General features: G+C 39.9%; 1 protein-coding gene across 1 annotated transcript in view; it reads left to right on the top strand.

The window, feature by feature from the left end:
• The window catches only part of LOC149778543 (band 7 protein AGAP004871-like), a 69,189-nt gene that overhangs the window by 17,988 nt on the left and 26,978 nt on the right, over window positions 1-24,223 (top strand). The window contains exons 2-4 of the mRNA XM_089939442.1: window positions 7,979-8,085; window positions 8,593-8,665; window positions 9,464-9,546. Of these exons, the coding sequence (XP_089795568.1) occupies window positions 7,979-8,085; window positions 8,593-8,665; window positions 9,464-9,546 (263 nt within the window). The remainder of the gene's footprint in view (window positions 1-7,978; window positions 8,086-8,592; window positions 8,666-9,463; window positions 9,547-24,223) is intronic.

Genomic DNA, 24,223 nt, shown 5'->3' with positions numbered 1-24,223 from the left:
GGTTGAGGACATTTTAATAAGAAATAAACATTTCATCTCTGTAGGTATCAAAATTTATTTCAGCCAAAATTGCGATGTTATAGCTGTTACGAATTTGATATATACTTTACAGCATCCACTCTATGATAATACCTTACTTAGGTAATATGCGAGAGAGCTGAAACACTAGTTGCATTTATATAATGTAGTATTTTTTAAAAGGTAAAGGTTGTAAAACAAGTACAACAAATAAAAAAAAAAAACGAATCACCAATAAATCATGTTTCAATCTTTTCGTGCTCCTATATATTATATACTGTTGTAAACCTCTTACATTACTACTACATAATAAAATGACATTTCCCTTACTGAATAAAAAATAGTATCGACATAGCTCCATTTCTAATGGACACACAACTATATGCTCGTTTTCACTAGAACATTACTGAAGTACTTTTCTTCATGCTGGATATTGTTTTTTTTTTTGCGTGCATAACACCACCCCTTGAACACTACCATGCTATAATGACATTAAAATCTTACTACTAAATTATATCGAATTGACAAAAGGCTATAGTAGAGGCACATAACATCCGCAATCCAAAATAAATTGAAATTCTCACAACGACATAAATGATGCAGCAATGCTTCATCATGATAACTCGTACGTGTTAAGGTACATGACATAAATATTTATTGAGTTTAATATAAATGTAACAGGCAAGGTGTACACAGACAATGTGTATTTGTTTACGAAGTGTGTTCAATTTACGCACTCCACAGTGAGCAGATATACATATTTTGAAGATCTAGTTTTCATATGTATTCTGAGAACGAAATAGACAGAAAAATACATGTGAAAATTCAACGCTAATGTCTCGATTTTAAATAGTGGAGTTCCAATCTTTTAATTAACTGGTACAGTAACTTATTCAGGTCCTGCAATTCAATTTAACGCAATCATATGATTAAATCATCTGAACTATGTTAACTTAGCAAATAAATTTAGTGAAATAAAATTTAAAAACACTGAAACTCGACTTTCGCATATAGACCACTGAACAGTTTTGAAAGATTTATATTAACGTCCAAGACATAATACGTATTATAATTGATATTACCTGCTGGGAGTTATGAATGTCACCATCCGGTTACTGGCTTTCATACCCGAGTTTCATTGACAAAATAATACAACAGTTTGCAAAGTTCGGAAATAAAGTCCTTTTTTTCTAGATGAGAACGCTTCTGTTTGAATGTGAAATAACTTGCCTGATGAAAAGGTTAATTATCGAGCCTCTGCGCGATAACGAAACTCAGATAAAAACGATATAGATTTGAAACAATTTAATTTCATATGCACTCATTTAAAAATTACAACACAGCATAGACGAAAATAAGGAGAGAAAATACATTTGATCGATAACGGCCATAGAAAGTAAAATTGTACACCACAGTATTGGGGAAAAGTATTTCTGTTGTCGTCTTAGCCGCTTACAAGCGTATATATTACTGGAGCAAAGGTATTGTTCGGTATTGGAAAAACTTGCCAGATGGGGTAAAATATCTAGTCGTTATACGCTAATCATCCAATTTTATTTCAAAAACTGTTTCTTCTGATTCTAACTCTGTTTTACTAGTTTTTGACATTTGTATGCATCATGAATTAGATCCCCTTATTTGTCCTTGGATTTTATCCACGCATCACCAACGTGTCCTTGGATTTTATCCACGCATCACCAACGTGTCCTTGGATTTTATCCACGCATCACCAACGTGTCCTTGGATTTTATCCACGCATCACCAACGTGTCCTTGGATTTTATCCACGCATCACCAACGTGTCCTTGGATTTTATCCACGCATCACCAACGTGTCCTTGGATTTTATCCACGCATCACCAACGTGTCCTTGGATTTTATCCACGCATCACCAACGTGTCCTTGGATTTTATCCACGCATCACCAACGTGTCCTTGGATTTTATCCACGCATCACCAACGTATTAGTATGCTTTCTATCACGTAGTTTCAAAGATTGTATCTGCTGTGTGGCCATATTGTCTCAATAGTGACTCCATTCTGACATTATTTATTATTATATCTTGTTGTTCAGAATTAACACTTATAATATTTTGATCTACATAATCAATAGGAAGATTAATCGGATCATACATTTTGCTTTTGCTCCGTCCATCTGGATCAAACTGCCCAAGCTAGACACATGGGATGATGTCAATGTCAAGGTCATCATCACTCGCATAAACAACAATGAACTTTTGGCTTTGCACAAAGTGGACGGTTCCCATAAAAGTAAAATTGTATTTAAAGTTTATGAGACTGAAGTTTTATTATAACGCTTGTAAACGACTTCAAAGTATCATATAAATCAACCTGAAATCTCAGTCTATATTTCATCTTCCTTTTGTATCGTATGCTTTTTTGTTTCATGTGCTTTTAGTTGTATTCATTGCAGTATTATATGTGTTTTTTATTTTCTTTGTACCACTGTTTAGATTGCTTTTTGAAATACTCGTTAAGACAAGGTTTACGATAACTACTGAGTTTTATTTTCTTTGTACCACTGTTTAGACTGCTTTTTGCAATAATCGTTAAGACAAGGTTTACGATAACCACTGTGAGTTTTATTTTCTTTGTACCAACATTTTAGATTTCTTTCTTCAGTACTCACTAAGATAAGGTTTACATTAAACACTTGATTTTTATTTTCTTTACACCACTTTTTAGATTTCTTTCTTTAACGTCATTAAGATAAGGCTTACAATAACCACTGGTGTTCTTTTCCATTTCAACCCTTAAATATGTTTTGAAATCTATGATTTTATTTGCCCAAATACTTTTCAATAAAACATCTTTTATTTCATATTTTAAATCTGTACAGTCGTCATCCTAATACCCTTATTTTCATGTTGAAATAGTGTGGATCTATCATGCTAAATAAATGGAAGCTAAGCGTAATAAAAACAAGGTCAGAAAAGAACCAGATAAATTACGTCATAAAAGGGTAAAAGATCTACGTGAAGCTGAACTTGGTGTGCAACATTGGAAACGTCTACGGGCATTTGAACTAAAAATACTGAACGTTTATAAAAGAACGGACCCAGATGGTGAAAAAAAACACTTAAAATCACACAACACGATTTAAATGAAAATGGCTCAAAGAACACAATATATGTTTGAATGAGGTGGAGTATCTATTTTGGGAATCTTTTTCATCGGGTCGAAATGTAAAGTTGCTCGTTCATAGACTCTCCAAAACACACTGATGCAAGAGTTTGAAAACAAAAATGGTCAATCAACCAAAGTAAATGGAAAGAATCTAATAATATTCGCATCATACAATGACAGAAATGTCACGTAACTGTTCCCCAGTTGTCTAACGTTTACACTAGATAAATAACATGCCGATCGGAGTAAAGCTAATCATGAACACAATTTACCTCTCAGCACTTAAATAGATTCTATCAATTGCATACATGATGTTTTGAAAAGGTATTACAATTTACAATTGTTCCATAATCAACAATGGACATTGAAGAAATTGAAAGGCTGATAATGTCATTTCCATTCTGTTCCAAACTAACTAAATCTGACAAAATTGTTGACACCGTAAAATTTAAGATCTGAATCCAACATACAACATTGCCAGCAGGCCAATCGATCGCTGATAACGTGATTATCCATAAGCAGTTTATTGTATCGTCACTGAGTACAACAAACACAGTGAGATGAAAAATGCAATTACGATGAAATTGAGAAGAAACACAGCAAGATAAATTGACAGCTCAGATCAAATGAGACATTTCCTGAAAACAAAATATATTTTATTAGTTTAATCGATAACAGAAATGACAAACTGTCCACTTTGTTGCAGACAGTGTATTCTTTTCTGAGCACCTATATTCGGGATAAACTCAAACAACTTAACTACATGTGTCATAAGAAAGAACCGGTCCATCTTAATTGAGACGGCTATCGAAATCTCGTAATATCAACGACAAGAGTTAAATACGGGATTAATGCAGATGGTGGCAACGATGAAACCATATGTTGAATAATTGAAATACAACTCAAATGATGAAATCACTCTGAAGTAAAATTCTACAGAATTCATAAACGACTACAATATTACTCGTTAGTATTTTGCAGTCAAAGAACTAAGCAAGGACCGGCTAAATCAGATAAAGTATGAGAGCTTATGAAACCAAACATATACACTGTTTCCTGGACTGGATCATTAACATAAAGCATTACACTGTCGGTCATTGTTCGTGGTTACTAGAGTCTTTAATACGTAATAATGTGTTTCACATAGATTTTCTTTAGTACAGTGTCCATGGGAATTACAAACAATTAAAGGGGGGTTGTGTATTAGTATAAGAGGTGAAGATAGCAGAATAATAGACTTCGACGGGTTGGTGTAATGTGTATTTGGCACTTAAAGTAAATAGACTAGATATATACGGTTTGGACGAACATGTGTATCAATTCGAGGTTCCAGTGAACATATACACATTGAAACAAACCTAGATGGAAACATACAAAACTTACGTCCAACGATTAACAGTTATTCAGATCTCAGTAATAGCTGTATAGACTATTTACGTAACATTGACAAAATAAGCCATACAGTCAATAAAAGGCTTGAATTGAGAAGAGCTGAGAAATGGATATTACACACATTTAGTAAGAACAGTTTTGAAAGATATCAGGGCTTTGATGAAACAAACCGACAATAAATTAACTTATTTAAACAAAAATGACAATTAATGAGCTTGAAAAATCTTGATGAGACCGGAAATTTGCGTCAATGGCTCAAGACGTGCTCATGCAGAGATTTAATACGCTACCAAGCGTCGTTCGATCCTTTAGCCAGTAAAAGAAAGATCATATCATCTTAGCAACCAATCGGCAAGAGAGGAAAAAGGGTCCAAAAAGAATCACTAAAAAGTTACATGGAGAACACAAAATATATATGGAAAAGCATGCCAATCTACAATCACAACAAGAGAGAACTTCAGATAGACTTGAGTATAGAAATAAAACCAAAACGATAAATATATTGGAACTGCAATGAATTATTGTGTCAAAAGTTACAGACCTCAACGGCAAAATTACTGCTAATGTTAATACGTTGTGCGATTTACAGAAGGAGATTAAACTGAGATAACAAACAGAATAGATGACATACGATGCCAAATCAATGTAAATGAGAGCATGTGTGCATCTATTAAGGCAACCTACAATCGATTCATCACAGATTTGCATGATTACACCAAGACAATAAAATATTTTTCATCCACTGAATTTTGCAATAAATTACTCAATGAACTTGAACATTTGAAAACGAGCGCAAAGTGTTTGTTGATAGAGAAGAGAGACAAACAAGTACTTTGCAGTAATACAAGACACAAACGAATTAGGAAGGTGAGAAAAGATCGAATTGATTTGGGACAAAAGGTTACAATAGTTACTGGTGCATTCAAACTAAATCAAGAAAGACACTAGGGGTGAAGTGGCAATGTTGGCAGCTTTACCACTGAAACAAATGCCAACAAAAATGCATTCATAGCAGAATTTGGAGAAGGAAAGAACGTTACGTTAGTTGTTATAATTGACAAACTGGAAAAGATGAGTTTGACGAGAAAGCTAAAATAACTGGATATGTATATGAGTTTGAAGTAAAAGCTAAACTAACTGGATATATATATATATATATATATATATATATATATATATATATATATATATATATATATATATATATATATATATATATATATATATATATATATATATATATATATTGATCTACCGTCGTTTAATTACGAAGTGTCAGGAATCATTCCTTCAGGGTCATCCTTAATGCTACATTGCTACCGCTTCGTTGTCCAGAAGTCAAAAACCTTTCCGCAGAGCGACAATACACAGAGAGAGGTACTCATTTTATGTCAATAAATAGGAATGGATGAAAACGGAATTAATCTGTCGGACATTTGCCTAAATTAATTAGTTCCTGAACGAATAGATATCTGCTCCCATGACATAGCTCAGTCGTTTCTTATGGTTGATTTTCAACAGCATTTTATTTCTCTCTACATTTGGCTATCATGCTTTCTGTCCTGTTTTAAATGTAATAGTAAAGGTATAGTAGTGGCTTAGAACTTGTGTCTGAATGTGTGCAAACTATGAATGTATGTAGGGGGAATATTTCGGGTTTTTTGTTTGTTTGTATGCAGTAGTAATGGAAGTGTTTAAGCTGTGGAGGGTAACGTTCTGGCCGTTTGTATGCAGTAGTAATTGAAGTGTTTAAGTTGCTGGGGGATGTATTTGTTGTTTGTCTGCAGTAGTAATGAAAGTGTTGCGTTGGGAGCAGGGAGTCGTTAATAGGTAATATATGAGAGCCATGTCGATCACTAACTTTAAATAATTAAAAATAAATTGTATTTTGTTGTAATGCAAAGCAAAGAAATCGGTTTATTTTATAATAATTAGTATTTTAACTCTCTCGTTCATATTCTACTTAAGCAGTTTATGTATATGATTAAACGTTATGTAAATATAAAATGTTAATTAATTTACCTATTTATCTATTTATTATTATTATTATTATTATTCAATCCCTTAACCCAAGATATCGTTGGGGCACCAGAGATGACTTCACAACCAGTTCTCTCTGTCTATCTCTGTTCTTATGAATCTCAAACCCCATTCATGTCCACTCTTTTTCTGACTGCCTCTTCTTCTGCACCCTCTCACTGTGCCTAGCAAGATTGTTTTTGTCAGTCCAGATGACTTTGAGACATGACCGTACCACTTCAGTTTCCGTTTTTCACAGGTGTCAAGTGTGTATGGTTCGTTGGCTTGTTGAAACATATATAGTGCTTCCTTGTTGTTTTAGTGGTCAATGCATGAGATGCCCAAGATTTTGCGTCAGCATTTCATTTGGAAGGTTTGAATCCTGCTTTATAGATCTGATGTGAGCGTCAATGTTTCACAAAAATACAGAAAAACAGATATGATAATAGAGCGCATCAGCTTTATTTTGGAACCAAGAGCTTTTGGTGCCCTCCCTTATTGGTCTAAACCTCGTTATTGCTGTTGTTCTTTGTGAAATCCTGCAAAGTTATTCTGGTTTGAAGCCCTCATCTGCAATAATAGATCCCATGTTCTCGAAGCTTGTGACTGTTTCCAGCTTCTGCCCACTGACCTTTATTTCTGCACTGATGCCATCGGGTGTTAATTGTCAACTGTTCTGCATACCATATACAGTGGAGGTTGTGTCGAGGTACTCCAACAAGTCAGCTATTTATTTTTCCTTTCCCGCTAAGCCACCAATATCATCTGCGAAGGGAAGTTTGGTGATTGTTCTTACCCCGATGCTGCCAGTGCCGTCGTGGTCTTCCAATGTATCCTCCATTATCCTTTCCCGCAAAAATGATGAAGACTGTAGGTGACAGTATACATCTATGTCTGACTCCAACTGTTGTTCGGAACCAATCTATTATGATGCCATTTACGAGAATAGCACTGGTGGCTTTGTCATAGAAGTGCTCAACAACCTGCACCGTACTTTCTCAGAGTTTCCCATAAGGCCACATGCCATACCCTATCAAAGTCCTTCTTGAAATCTATAATGACATGGTATAGATTTTGATGATGCTTACGGTATTTCTTGCAAAGGAGCCTGAGGTTGAAGATTTATTCTGTAGTGCTATTTCTTGCTCAGAAGCCTGCCTGCTTTCTTCAGCAATAATTTCCTCTGCCTGAGGCTTTGGTCTCTTGAGCAATATCTTCAGCATGAATTTGCATGGGTGACTGATCAGACTAATGGTTCGGTAGTTTTGGCATAGCTGTAGGTTTTCGTTCTTGGGGATCACGATGGGCGAAGATTGAGTCCATTTGGTGGGTCATCTTGTTGCAGATGATGATGATGATGATGATGATGATGACTAATATTATTATTATTATTATTATTATTCAGCTGAGGACAATACAGATGGGTTGGGATGCTGTGGCTGGATCTTAACGATGTGCTCTCTACTATTGATCTTAGTCACCTTGCCGCTTTCTCTTATATTTACAATTAAGGTAAATGCAGTTTTTGTAAGACATCTTACGTCGTTTATCATATCTTTAGTTATCCGATTATGCAAGTTTAACTGTCGTTTTAAATGCAAATATATATGTATTCCCTTAACAAGGATGTACTCTCTCTCTCTCTCTCTCTCTCTCTCTCTCTCTCTTGAAAAGAATCCTAATTGAAAGGTTTGTACAGCTCCCCATGTTTACATCGTTCGGCAATATAAACCTTTTGCAAGCAAGAAAGATTGAGCAAACAAAACTACAGAATAAAAATTTAGTTGAAATGAGGAGCTTCAGTTACAATTTTACATCAACAATTCTGCACTTTTGAAATTGTTATTAAGTTTTAATGACACAAAATCTTCAAATAGATCATAGTGAAGTATTTTCACTTAAATATTTATAGTTGAAAAGATAGCAAGCACGTGATACTTGTAAATGTCATCTTGAATATTTGTAAAGATACATTCATGTGAGGAACTATTATCTTCATTGAACTCTTGTTTCTATCAGGTTGTGCAGGAGTATGAGAGAGCAGTTATCTTCCGCTTGGGCCGACTAATGAAAGGAGGTGCTAAGGGACCAGGTAATATATTATCCATTGTCTGCTGTGAGGTATCACTACACTACACACCTGGCTGATTCCTCTTTGCATGGCATGAAGTTAAAAAGAATGCAGGACTCGGTCTGGATGGAGCCAGGGCTATTAACCGGTTACCCCACCCCCACCCCATACGTTCGCCATTATGTTTTCCTCTGTATTATAAAAGCTGAAACAAAGATATCTTTTTGAATAAATATATTATGTTAATGACCATGTTACTGAAACGTGTATGCACAAAGACACAGAGTCGTATAAAATGCATCTGCCAAATGTCCTACGGAACAGATGTGCCTAGGGCCTACAAGGACCTTGATCTGGCCCTGGACAGAGTACCAGCTGATCGCAGGTAAACCTTACAACAAATGATGGTTTAAAAATGCGGTTACGTGCCTTGCTTAAGGCATCGCACCATGACCCGGACGTGATTTAAAGACATGACCTTCTTAAACATCTGTCAGTGCCTGCCACAAACTCATTTTATCCATTCAACATAACATACGCGCACCCACGTATGTGTGTGTCTGTCGTGTACTTTTTTCTTTCGTGTTTAGGGATGTCTAGTCCAAGACTGATAAATGTACTTTAACCAAGACCATTCCATTATGTTCTGCAATAACTTAACAAAACCAATCATACCTGAGAAGTTTACCCAATCCTGCAGCACGTCCCCAGATAGCGGTATTAAGACAAGTTCCCTTTACTCCTAGCATCCTTCTCATCTTTATTTAGTTTATCATCAAACTGTATTTTATTTATTTATTGTACTTTTCATTTTTGCAGGTATATTTTTCATCATACCTTGTATAGAAACTTACAGCAAGATTGACCTGAGAACTGTTTCCTTTGATGTTCCACCGCAAGAGGTATAGTATGTAAAAAGCTCACGGTATATATTTAATCTTACGCAGAAGGGATCGTACCTACTTTATATTATGAACTTACGGTATGTATTTAGCCTTACAGAAAAACAACTTACGATTGTTTTTATTTAAGACTTTGTTGGAAGTTCTATTCCGTGTATCCTTAATTGCAAGTAATCAGCATCATATTGATTGAAAGGAAACAAAAAAATATATGTACTTTTAAAAAAACATGAGTCAAAGTTTTGAATAATCATGAATAGGACTTTATGAATTAAACGTTTGGGTCATCATGAATAAGAATTTGGAGTCATCATGAATTAGACTTGATGAATTAAAAGTTTGGGTCATCGGTAATTAGAATTTGTAGTCATGATGAATTAGACTTGATGAATTAAAAGTTTGGGTCATCGGTAATTAGAATTTGGGGTCATGATGAATTAGACTTGATGAATTAAAAGTTTGGGTCATCGGTAATTAGAATTTGGGGTCATGATGAATTAGTCTTGATGAATTAAAAGTTTGGGTCATCATGAATTGGAATTTGGGGTCATCATGAATTAGAATGTGGGGTCATCGTGATCAGGTGGCAAACGTGCATATAAAAGATGTTAGATTTCAGAAATTTGAACCCGTTTTCTTTAATTAAGTTTTGACTTATAAGTAGACATGTCTGTATTTGATGTTAGTAGTATGTATACATTGTGAATGAAAGCTGGATGATTCAACCGGCCGATAAAACAAAAAGACGTAATAAAAATAATATAAATTCCTGAGAGCTATCGTCATATACAGGCCAATAGTGTAAAATGTATTTAAGGTTGCATACATATATTTTCACCGATAATGGAGGTTTTCCCTTAAACAAAAGTGCGAACGACTTTTGGCTGAATAAAGTGACGTATCTACTGATTTTATTGTTAGCTTCAAAATTACAAAGGACACAAATTACACAGATAAGACAAGAACAGATAATAAAAAATCATAATTACTTAACATAACCGGCGTGATGTTTGGCTGTACATATTACAAACACTATAAAAATATAAAACGAACAAGGTTGCACGGTGCTACTTGTTACTATGTATCTTTGATTCTTTACATGAAATTATTATTATTATTATTATTATTATTATTATTATTATTATTATTATTTATTCATTATTATTATTATTATTATTATTATTATCTAGCTATGTATACCGTTGCAGACAGCTTCGGTGGCCTCAGTGGTTAGAGCGTTCGCCTCTGATTCGGGAGGTCGCGAGTTCAAACATTTTTAGTTTCTGGGTTAGATGGCGTTGATTCATGTGCATGGTTACCGTCCTCTTTCTTTAACCGGAATTTGGTGTAAGTAATATTTGTTGACCATACTTTTAACCCACATCTAATCAGATTATCTAATTATTTAATATTTTTGATAAATGTATGTTGTTCGCACCTCAGCACAAAATAGACATACAGTTAGTTCATTTTGATAATGTTTGCCATCCAATTTGTTGTTATCTTCTACAGTTTTCATTCGATTCACGTAAATAGTTCGGGATTTCTCTCGTCTCTTGTGTTACGTCTTTATTTTTTTATTTTTTTGTAGGCTGGTTTTCTCCTAACCAGTAGCTGGATTAGCTTTAGACGTTGGGAATCGTTTTATAACTGTGCCGTTGCCAATTATTGCATACGCGCGTGCGTGGGCAGTCTATGTTTCGGATGCTTTTGGTATGATAAAACCATCGTTATTTACGATTATTTTATGATCAGTTATCGTATGTGATACTGAACTAGGCGGTCTAATGGTTTGATCGATACGCTTTATTTACTTACAAATGGGCTTCTGTCCCTAGAGGCCTGATATTTGGTTAAAGACCATCGTGTCAATTATCTGGAGAACCTTTGGGTCTTTTATATCGAAGATACTTTCGATTTCCATGGAAAAGAAAAAATAAAACACTTTATGATAATTCCCTTTTATGATTGTTTCGTTATGATATTGGAACATTGAATCGATGGAAATATATGGAGAAAATCATGTACATAGACAGCTTTTTTGAATACTTAAGAGGTTTAAAAAGATTGAAAATTGAGCAAATACCCGAAAAGATTAAGCGGAATAATAGAACTTGATTGACAAATACCCCAAAACATATTCAAAAATTGGACACGATCTGTCAAAAATGTTTAACACACAAAATGATGATATTGTTGGCGCTGAAAATATATTTTAAAAATTTAAAAAATAACTAACAAATTAAAGAACGTGGATGTTAGAATAGTAGTAAGGTGGGCCACTTTAGCGACAATGGGAATTAGCATTAAAAACACCCCTGGGCCACTTTGGCGACAATGGGAAATTTAACATTACGAAAACCCCTGGGCCACTTTAGCGACAAGGGGAAATTAACATGGGGAATAGAGTTTGGGTCTGTTGAACGACAAGGGAAATTAACATGGGGAATAAATCGTGGGTCTGTTGAGCGACAAGGGAAATTTAACATGGGAGAAAAAAAGCAATTCTAGGGACAAGGGGAATTGAACATGGGATTTTTTTTGTTTTTTTTTAAAAAAATAAAAAAATAAAAAAAGGGGTAGGCAATTGAAAGTCGATCTCTTTTCGAGAAATGTGGGTGGCCCTGAAAAGGGCCTTTGGGTTTATATATGCCCTTAACATAAAGGGCATCTGTGACTTCTTGTCCTTAGGCTTCGTCTCACTGTAGGACCGTAAATCAGGACTCTTTTGAGACATCCTTGCCTCTCCACGTAAATCCTACGTATCCATAGGTTGCTGGCGGTCCTATGGACATCTGTCCATTCGGATCGGACATACATCGGTATGTCCGTCCTGAACATCATCGAAGACACAAGGGTTGATGATTCGACTGTGGTCCACATCTTGAGGCGCCGAGAACAGGTGAATCAATGCAGTGAACTGTGCTTATTTATAGGTAGAGGAAGGATTGAAACGGATTGAGTTCATTGACCAATCCAAACACGGTTACAAAATTCAGTCAGCCCGCATCCAATCCAAAGAGAGCAGTCTGTGACGTCACGTGGTCTATATAGATTCGCTAGCGCCTGTGCGCTGTCAATCCATGCGACAGTTATTCAACATGACGGAAACTCAGAAAACGATCCATTGGGGTGTACCAGCAGTGGAGACTACACAAGGGAACCCGGACTTACTTTCAGAAGAGGTACATTGGGATTTTGTGGATTTTCTTACCTCGCAAGAATTTGTTCCGGAACCTTCATTACGACACGTGGAGAATTTTAGACAGAGACAGAAAGAAGAATTGGAGAAATTTATACAACGACAAAAGGAAGCGGAACAAGTTTTTTCTCCTACAGTAACAACAGCAAGAAGAGATAAGAAAAAAACAACAACAACAACAAGAAGCAGCAGCAAAGAAACAAGAGGGTGAAAATCAAACGGTCACGGTACTGTTAGACATTTTAGCGGAGTTAAGAAGTCTGAAACAAATGTATCAGACTTCTTTATCACGACCGAAGAGAATACGACCTTCCCGAGCTAAACACGCCAACCCTGTGACTAAGCCAACCATTACCACCCTTAGTGATTTCAACCCAATCATCATCATCAGAAGTAGGCCTCGGCCGTGGCAAAGGCTTAAGGCAGTTAAAGTTGATTGCTTAAACTCACCCCTTACACCAAAAACCAAAGGCCCTTTTCAGGGCCACCCACTTCTCTCGAAAAGAGATCGACTTTCAATTGCCAATAACTCAAAAAAAAAAAAAAACTAAAAAAAAAAAAAAAAAAATTTTACCCCTATAGTTCGTGTATATGAGTGCGCGAGTGTAGCTTCTTATTTAAAATCAAAACTCAAAGACACTTACCTTATATAATTAATGTATTCTTTTATCAATAGTTACAATCCAATTCACAATTCACAACAGAGCACTTTAAAAAGTTCATTCACTTCTTCTGTCTCACTGTTTAGTCTCTCTGTTTTTTACATTTCTTCACCGTCACAGTCTTTTCCTCCTCTTCCTCCTCACTTTCTTCCCTTCTTCTTTTCTTCTCCTGTTTCTTTTTCTTTACCTGGCTGCTTTCTTCCTCTGAAGAATCCCTCTCTTCTTCTGAAGAATCCCTATCTTCTTCTGACTCCTCTTGTTTCTTTTTTGGGCAATCTGGAGACCAATGTCCTTTTTCTTGACAATAATAACAGGTATCTTGACTTTTGTCTTTTCTAGCCCCCTTTTTTTTTTTTGACGGTCTGAACACTCTGAAGACCAATGCCCTTTCTTTTGACAGATATAGCAAGTATCTTCACTTTTATCTCGAAAGGAAGGAGAGTAGTCCGTCGGCTGGTCTGAAGAAAATTTTCTAATGACCCCTCGCAAAGCTCTGATGAAACGTTCGATTTGGCTAGTCTCTTCCATCGTTGTGCTCGGTTAGAGAGTGAAATGAATAGTGAAAGGACAAGACACACACCTTTTTATATACGCTGGTCTGCCATGACTATAAATTAGTCTATGGTGTTTAAACTTGAGTCATTTTGACGTTTTGCACTCAAGATGAAACGATCCTATTCATTTGAGAAGAAAGAAGAAGAAAGTAAGAGGCAGAAACGTGATCAATCGCCTCGTACCAGAGCTGAAGTCTTGGCACAAATTCATGCCAGTGATTTTGAAGAGAACATGAGTGAACCAGAATCCAAACCCTCTAAACAAAGTTCACCACCCTTAGTCAACCCCGAAAAATAATATTCCATTCGAGAGACGGAAAAGCGCTCCTCTAGAAAATTTAGAACCACGGCTTACAAATACACGGTGAAGTTTAAAGATTTCAAGGCTGAAGTACCGTTAGAGAAAGCAGAAGGGTTCATCACCGGGGTGTGGGATTCTTTGCTCACCACACTCAAGCGACAATGTCAACCCAAAGAAGACGATCGCTTGAGACTTTCCATACAACACGACGGTTTGAAATCCCCTGTTTGGATCGAGTTTAGCAGCCCTGCAGAATTGACTGCTTCCAAAGTAATGGACAAGATTCAACACGTACAACAATCCAATGACCAGTTTGACATCACCGATGGAAAAGCCACACTGGACATGACCCACGTCTCTCCTCCTCAAGGGACTGGCCGCAAAAAAGTCTTATTGGTGAACGACCTTCGCAGCACCAAAAAGAGTCTCGTCCGAATTCACAACCCTCAAGACCAGATGTGTTTAGCCAGGGCCATCGTGGTGGGACGAACCTATGCTAACAAGAATGACAAGGTAGAATGGAAACGAGCCTGGAAAACTATTCAACGATCCGACCGAGACAAACAACGAAGTGAAGCAGAACTCCTGTTGCAACAAGCCGGCCTGTCCACAGACACACCCTGTGGTATTCCTGAAATGCAAACCTTGCAGGATGTCCTAGCTCCACGCTACACCTTGAAAGTGCACCCTCAAGAAGTGCGCGGACCTCTATTGTTTCGAGGGAAAGACTTTAAGGACGGAAAATACATTCATGTCTATTATCACGATGACCATTTCGATACCATTATCGCCATCACCGGATTCCTGGGATACAGATATTACTGTGAGAAATGTGACTATGGTTATAACAATCGAGAGCAACACAAGCACTGTGGATTGAAATGATCAGCATGTTTGGCCTCTCCACCCTGTCTGAACGAAGGGCAAGAACGAGTCCATTGTCGAGCTTGTCTGCGCACGTTTGTCAGCCCTGCCTGTTACCAACAACATCTGAAGACGCAAGGTTCACAGCAGAAATGTACTTGTCAACTCCTGAGATTGTGCCCTACGTGTGGACAAGGCATACGCACCAATAATGCCAAGGCACACGTATGTCGAGGAAAGAAAAAATGTCACATTTGTCACCACATCGTGGACTTGGAACACCAATGATACGTGCAAAAATACCAACCCCCACCAGAGAAAGAGGACGGTCACAAGAAGAAAGGCAATTTCATCTTTTTCGATTTCGAATGCATGCAAGAGACCGGCATTCACATTCCTAATTTATGCGTGGCTCATCGAGCGTGCGAGAAGTGCATTCAAGAACCTATCTTCAGTCATTGCCCTCACTGCAACAAGATTCCCGGAGGGCGTGAAAAAATCTTTCCGGGACCGAACACGCTAGCCGATTTTGCCCAATGGGTCTTATACCCCATCGACAAGACGTGGAGCAAAGAGGACATCGAACGTTACGGAGATTGTCATCGTCATGCCACAGTGATGGCTCACAATTTCTCTGGATACGATGGACAGTTTCTTTTGAGATACTATACGGAACAAGGCACCGAACGTCCTAAAGTGACTTTGAACGGAGCCAAAATCATTTTCATGCAAGTGGGACAAGTGCAGTTTAAAAATTCGATGAGTTACTTGGCCATGCCTTTGAGTCGAATGCCTAAAACGTTTGGAATGGCAGAAATGGCTAAAGGGTACTTTCCACACTTTTTCAATACGGAAGCCAATCAACAAGCCGTTCTACCCCATTTGCCTGAGGCTCACTATTACGACCCTGACAACATGCGTACCGAACAACGAGAAGCTTTCTACGCTTGGCACCAAGCTCACGCCTCGGACCCTTTCGACTTTCAGGAAGAAATGTTAAAGTATTGTCGTTCCGACGTGGACATTTTGCTGTGGAAATTTTCGAGAACTGTTCATGGAACACGGAGGGGTCGATCCTTTGAAAGAAGTTTGCACCATTGCCAAAGCGTGTTCCTTAGTGTACCGGCAACGATTCATGCCTGAAAACACCGTGGCTGTCATCAGTCCTCAAACGACCAACTATGTCAAACGTCAATACTCGGTCAAAGCCCTACGCTGGTTACATTACTTGTGCGACAAGGAAGACAAATGGATTCAGCATGCCCGCAACGGAGGGGGCGAAAAGACCATTGGAAAGCATTCGGTCGATGGCTGGGACTTAGAGAACCCCAAGATCGTGTACGAATTTAACGGTTGCTTATTTCACGGATGTCCTCTCTGTTATCCTGACCGTGACACTAAAAATCAGTTTTTACAACGAACCATGGAAGACTTGTACCAGGCCACTTGTCAGCGACGCCTAAAGTTAGAACAGGAAGGATACCAAGTGGTGGAAATGTGGGAACACGAATACGATCACCGTTTGAAAACTGATCCCGAATTTAAACGCCTCGTGGAAAGTTACCAGTTCATGGACCCCCTGCACCCGAGGGATAGTTTGTACGGAGGAAGGACCAATGCCACCTGTTTGCTGTACCAAGCCGACGAAGAGAAAGGAGAAGAAATCAAATACTTGGACGTATGTTCGCTGTATCCCTACGTGTGCAAATATTGTCGCTTTCCTGCAGGGCACCCACAATTGTTCACGGAACACATCGACCTGAAAAACATTCGACAATACGAAGGCTTGATCGAGTGCGAAGTTTTGCCTCCCACGGACTTGTACCATTCCGTCATACCTCACCATTGCCAAGGCAAACTGATGTTTCTTTTGTGCCGTCCTTGTGCCGAAACGTGCAACCAAGATCAGCCTTGTCAGCACACCCAGGAAGAACGGGCTTTCACGGGAACCTGGGTCAGCGTAGAATTGTTCAAAGCTCTGGACATGGAATATCAACTGTTAGAAGTGTACGAAATTTGTCACTTTCCCAAGAAACAACAATATCACAAGGGTGACCCCACTCAGAAAGGCATTTTCGCCGACTACGTGGATGCCTTTTTGAAACTGAAGCAAGAAGCCAGTGGCTATCCTTCCTGGTGTCACACTCCCGAAGACCAAATAAAATTCAAAGAGAAATGCCGGGCACAAGAAGGCATCTCTTTAGATCACATCGAGAAAAACGAAGGCAGGCGATCGTTTGCCAAAGTGATGTTAAATTGCTTGTGGGGTAAAATGGCACAACGCCCGTGTTTACCCAAGACGGAGTATTTGACAGAACCTTTCCGCTACTTTCAGATGATTCACGACAAAACCAAATTCATGAAACACGTGGACGTCGTTCGTGAGGATTTGATCTTGGTCAATTACGAGGAAGATCTGGACTTTGTACAAGACGACCCTTTTGGAAATGTCATCATTGCGGCTTACGTGACAGCTCATGCTCGCTTAAAATTGTACGAAGCTTTAGAACTGTTAAGGGAACGCGTCCTGTACTTTGACACGGACAGTTGCATTTACATCCATCACCAGAGTCAACAGCACCCTGACATCGAAGGAGACCGTTTAGGAGCCTGGACAGACGAGCATCTCGACGACAAGATTCTAAGTTTCGTCAGTGGCGGTCCAAAAAATTACGGCTACGAATACCGGGACCCACAAGGAGAAGTGAACACGAAGTGTAAAGTGAAAGGATTGACTCTGAATTATCGTACCAGTTGTGTGGTCAACTTTGGGGTATTGAAAGAAGCCTTGCAATCAGTCAAACCCATTTGGTCATTTTCTACGACATGTTAGGAGAAGACGAAGAAGAAATTAAACTGTGGTTCACGCGCAAAGGGCATCATCGTAATGCCAGTGTCGTTTACATCACTCAAAATTTGTTTCAACAAAGTAAAGCCCATCGCACCATCAGTCTCAATGCGCACTACGTGGTCTTGTTTAAAAGCCCTCGAGATAAATCGCAAGTGCAAGTCTTAGCCAAACAGTTAGGAACGCCTTGGCTGACTCAGGCGTACGACGATGCCACTCAAACGCCACACGCCTATTTACTCGTCGATTTGAAACCTACGACCCCCGATGATTTGCGATTTCGTACCCACTTGTTTCACCACTGGTGCCAAGACGGAAGGCCTGTCCTGTACACGTCTCCGTCCTCGACTTAACTTCATTCCACAAAAAAATCTATAAAATCCTCAGACCCTTTTCGTCTGTCTCACACAACGTCAACATGACGTCCCTTCAGTCGCATCTTCCCGTCAAATGATTCGTACCTTGTATGGCATCAGTCGAGAAAAAATCCACAAACACGAGCTCGTGTCTTAGAAGCTAGTCTCAAAGAAGTCTTACGATGGTTCACGGTGACGGCACGTCAATTACTCCAAGGGATCATTCAGATTCCTCATCAAACCAAACGCTTTTTTGATCGAAATAAAGTCGCTTTGACCCAACTGGCCGATCTCCGCATCGACACTCAAACCAAAAAACAAATCATTTTGAAGCCTGGAGGGAGCGGTACTCTAGGAGGGGTCATCATTCGCTCTCTCTTAAGATGGGATCCTAATGCCCCCAAAGTTCTCCCCAAGAAAAAAGTCAAACGTAGCTCCAAGAAGAAGAAAAAGACCAGGTCCCCAAGGAGAACTTCTCCAGTGGCGGGACCCTCCTCTTACCAGACACCACCCCGGAAAAAGAAAAGAAGCCCCCAGAAAAAGAAACAGAGAAAAAGTCCCCAGAAAAAGAAAAGTCCACAGAAGAAAACTAGTCGCAAGAGAGGCACTTTGGCCAGGACGCAACCTTACACTCGCAAACCACGACCTGCCACGGCGGTGACCGCGTCTCCGGCAGCCTCAAGTTCATCCACTTCTCCGTTCATGACACCAAGAACTGAAGAGTACTTGGAGACGTTGATCACACCAAGAACTTCTCCGTTGATGACCCCAAGAACTTCCCCAGTGGCAGGATCCTCCAATTTAGTGGCAGTGGCTGCTGCTCACAAAGTACCTTCTCCCAAAATCAAAGTTCAAGAAAGATCGGGCATGTTACAAAGTTTACTGGATTTGTCCAAGCAAGAACTGGCTCGATTTAGTCCGTTGCGTACCCCTGCACGACGTGTCATGCCTGTCCTGAAGTTGATACGACGTAAAGACAATCAGTGGCGACGCGTTCCAGTATAAAAAAGGTCTGTGACCAAGTAGGGGTATCAGTGTTTTTGGTGCTCCTGAAGATGTCACCCTCCAGAAAACATCCCTCTTCTAAACAACCCCAAGGAAAGAAAAGGAAAGGACTGCCTCCACGTGTAGTCAAACATGGGGACATGTTATCTGTCCTGTCCAAAGCTTCTCCGCCCCTACGAAAAAAAAACTCATTCAAACAGCCTCCAAAGAGGTCATCGATACCGTGTGCGAATGTTGTTTGAACGTCTTGAAAGGTACGATCCCTTTGTCCAAACACCAAAAACAATGCTTAGGCAAACATTGTCACGTTCTTCGCCAAATGGTTCAAAAGAAAATCCTCCTTCGTCAAAATAAGAAGATGTTGGTAAAACGTGGAGGCATTTTACCCCTCTTGTTAGGCCCATTGTTGAAAGGAGTCTTGGGGACCATGTTGGGAGGACTAGTGGGAGTAAGATAAAAAGGCCCTCTGAAGTCCCAAGTTCTCAGAATCGACCCTTGACAACCCCATGGAAGGACGAAAACTAGCTTTAGTGCCTTACAAACGATGGATGGAATACCATCGTTGGCAAGAACAACACACCCCGCATTTACCTCCCAATCCCTATTTGAGCGAAATGTCCCAGTTACAACACGAATTGCAGTCCTTGATGGATCGCCAGGATTTGTCCGAAACAGAAAAATCGCAAAAGTACGGTCAACTCTTGCAACGACTACAACTCTTTCACCAGAAAGCTTTAGACGAAACAGCTCTACCCACTCTGAAAGATTTTAAGACCTTGATGAAAAGTACAGCACCATAACCAGTACCACCACCACCACTACCAGTGACCAAGACAGAAAAAGAATAAGAAGAAGAGTTTCAAACTCCACCAGAAAAAGTACGCAAGTTAACAACACCACCTACCTCCAGAATTGGATGGATTAAAAAGATGATGACCACCCCTTCTTCATCACAAGACAAAAAGAAAGTGAAGACAGAAGTAAAGACAGAAGTGAAACAAGAACCGATATCCCCTGTTCCGACATCCTCCTCTGCGACACCGATTGCTGGTCGCACACGCAAAGCATTGCAATCCAAGAAAGTACCCCAAGAGAAAAAGAGTAGCATCTTCCAAGATTGGGTGCCTTATTAACACACTAACACAAAATGGAAAAAGTGTTAGCCAGCATTTACTACGATCTCTCGCATCCTGCAGGTTACGCAGGAGTTCAAAAATTGTATCGTGCTGCCGAAATGCGACTGAAAAGTCTCCGTTTACCTCAAGTGCAACGATGGCTACAAGAACAAGCTACCTACATTTTACACAAACCCATTCGACGCAAGTTTTCCAGAAGTCGCACCCGAGTGGAATGCATCGATCATCAATGGCAAGCCGATTTAGCCGATGTCTCTCATTTGGCCAGCTACAATCGTGGCTACAAATATTTGTTTTGTGTCATCGACGTCTTTTCCAAATTTGCCTGGGTCGTACCCTTGACTTCCAAATCGAGCAGCGAGTTAGTGCGAGCCCTGCAACGAGTGTTGAAACAAAGCGGTCGTCACCCTCTTCGATGGCAAACGGACAAAGGCACCGAATTTCTGAACCAAGCTTTCCAAAAAGAATTAAAGAACGTGGCATTCATTTTTTTACCACCGAGAATCCCGAAACCAAAGCCAGCATCTTGGAACGTTTTCAACGCACTTTGAAAGAACGTATGTGGAAATATTTTACGCATCACCACACTCTGAAGTACATCGACATCTTACCGCACCTGGTGCAAGCGTACAACCAATCTTACCATCGAAGCATCGGACGTGCCCCGCAAGAAGTGACTCCCGAAAACGAAGTGCTGGTGTTTGAGCGCCTGTTTGGTACGTCCCCGACGAGGGCTGCCCCCAAGAAAAGTGGAGTGTTGACCGTAGGAGAGTGGGCACGCATTGGCAAAACCAAACGCACTTTCGACAAAGGTTACTTACCTAACTGGACGACCGAATTGTTTCGTGTCACTGGACGAGTGCATGGCCGTCATCCTGCCGTCTACAAATTGGAAGACATGAACGGAGAAGTGCTCAAAGGAACGTTTTACTTACCCGAGTTACAACGTGTCACCAAAAAAGAAGACGACGTGTACGACATCGAAAGCATTCTCGAACGCAGAACACGTAAAGTGGGCAAACGACGTGTCAAAGAAGTGAAAGTACGTTGGAAAGAATATCCACCCAGTTTTGATTCTTGGATCGACGCTTCGCAAGTCATCGACTATAAAAAGAAGTGACCATCATGCCCTTTCACACAGACGCAGCTACGTCGACCACTCCTTCACCTAGTTCTTCTCTGCAAGATTTACAAAAACAACCTTTGTGGGTGTGGTGTGGAGAACGTGTGCCTAAAATGCAAATCGTCTTTTTCTGCCAAATCTTCGTGGTGTATTGTGTCATCGGTGCAGCCATTGCCAATTTGAGTTTGCAACAAGGAGACAAACAATTGTGGACCATTTTATTAAGCAGTTGCATCGGTTACCTGCTTCCCAATCCCTCCCTGAAATTCACCTCCAACGGGAACCACGGGAACCTTGTGTCCAGTGCCAGTGCCAGTCACCACTCCAACAACAACAATAACCCCATTTTGAGCGGAGACACGCCTCTGACGTTTACTAACCCCTTGGAGAGCCACAGAACTCTGGAATTATGAGTCACCAAAACCAATTTTACTTAACCTTACCCATTGACAGTTCCATGGAGGTGTTTCCCAAGAACACGTTGTGCTGTTATACGGCCAAATTACCTCAGACCATCCTATTAGATCACGAAGCCCATTGGGAAGTGGCTTTAGTAGAAATTATTCACCCGACCCAAGTCCTCAATGTCCTTCCCAATCAAAATTTTTTTGATGTGGAAGTTCATGACGAACAATTGCAACAGTACTTGGATACCCATGGCAAATATGACAAGAAAACGCCTGGCACAAAAAATCAAAAGTACACCACCTATCACTTGTTCGTTCCCCCAGGCTATTATTTTAGTGGTCAACATTTTGTGAGCACCATAGCCTCCAGGTTTAATGTGGTGTTTCTGAAAGCTTTGGAAAGTGTCAAAAAAAGTGTCAACATGGAATACCACAAAGCAGCTCGTCGCTTCTTGATGAAATTTGATGGGAGTAAAATCGTGTCCATTTTATTTTGTCCTGAATTGTTTGACATGTTGGGCGGAGACATGGACATGAGAAAGGCCATGATGAAGAAAAACGAATTTTCAGTCATTTACGACAACGAGTCTTTTAGCAAGTTATTTCGTGCCCCGGTAGAACTGAACCAAGGACTGAATTTGATGTTTGTGTACTCCGATGTGGTGGAGTATAACGTGGTGGGACACACCTCTGTGCCGTTGCTGCGTGTCATTCCTTTCAAAGTGGATTCTGCCACGGTCACTGACGAGGAAGGTGGAAACACTTACCACGTTCACCGCGAATTTGTACATCCTCACTATTTGCCTGTCAGCAAGTCATATTTGGACACGGTCAACATTGCTATAAAAGGAGAACTGGGACAAAATATTTCATTCACCAAAGGAAAAGTCACGGTGAAACTCCATTTTCGAAAACGGTTCTCTCACGACTCGTAAGTCATGTATCCAGTGTACCGAGGGGTTGCTCGACAGCGAGGACACAGTTTAGGAGATATGTTAAAATCGGCCTTTCGTTCGGTGGCCCCGGTGTTGAAACCGATGGTGACACGCGGATTGCACGCCTTGAAAGATGCGGCACTGACACAAGGCAAAGAATTTCTCCAAAATGTCATCATCGACAAACAAAATCTTAAAGAAGCCTTCATGAGGGCAGGCAAAAATGTCTTGCTGAAAACGGGCAAAGACCTTTTGGGCCGACGAGACACACCTATAAATGCCCTGCACGCTACCGAGTCAAGCATTCAGCAAGGACAAGGCAGAAAGAGACGACGAAGAAAACACCCTTTCACCAGACTTCACACGTCTAAAGCTAGAAAGGCAAAGAAAAGAAGAACCGTTCGAGACTTAGACGTTTTCGATTATTGAGAAAGAGAAAAAAATGATGCACCGAGAGTCTTGTGCCTGTTCCAAGTCGGAACTGGATCTGTTTGCCATGCCCCCCACCATGATGACCATGCAAGAATCCCAGTGGGTGGAATTTCATCCCGTCTCCTCTTTGACGGATTCCGCTCCCATCGAGTTTGAAATCAAAGGACAACCCGAAGATTACATCGATCTGAATAGCAGTTACCTGTATTTGAAAGTGAAAGTGATCAAAACGGACAACACCAATCCAGGAGGCGATGCTAGAGTAGCTCCTGTCAACAATTTCATGCATTCCTTGTTCAGCGAAGTGGACTTGTACTTGAATAACAAACTGGTCAGCAGCAGCATGGATACTTACCCATATCGTGCCTACCTGGAAAATCTCTTGACGTACGGAAAAGAAGCCAAGAATACTCATCTGGATGCTTGCGTGGTATGGAAACCTGACAGAAGATGACAATCCTCACAATGTGGGGTTTAACGACCGTCGTAAGAAAATTCTGCAAGGGCGAAATTTAGAACTGATGGATCGTTTGCATTTGGACATGTGGTTACAAGAAAAGTATTTGCTGGACGGGGTGGATATCCGTCTGCGACTGAATCGTAGCAGTGCCGCTTTCCATTTGATGGCCCATGCCAATGAATACAAAACTATCATTCAAGAAGCTCGACTTTACGTGCGTCGTGTGGAAGTGTTACCTAAAGTGGGAAACGACGTCAGTCAGACGTTGAGCAGAACGACCGCCAAGTATCCGATACGACGCGTAGAAGTGAAAACGTTCACCATTCCCGCTGGACAGCGATCTATGATCGAAGATCATCTGTTCCAAGGACAGTTACCCAAAAGTTTGATTG

The sequence above is a fragment of the Sinohyriopsis cumingii genome, chromosome 17 (genome assembly GCF_028554795.1).
Source record: "Sinohyriopsis cumingii isolate HCF-2022 chromosome 17, ASM2855479v2, whole genome shotgun sequence".
Taxonomy (NCBI): Eukaryota; Metazoa; Mollusca; class Bivalvia; order Unionida; family Unionidae; genus Sinohyriopsis; species Sinohyriopsis cumingii.
Note: the sequence above shows the minus strand (reverse complement) of the source record. Positions and strands in the feature narration are given on the sequence as shown.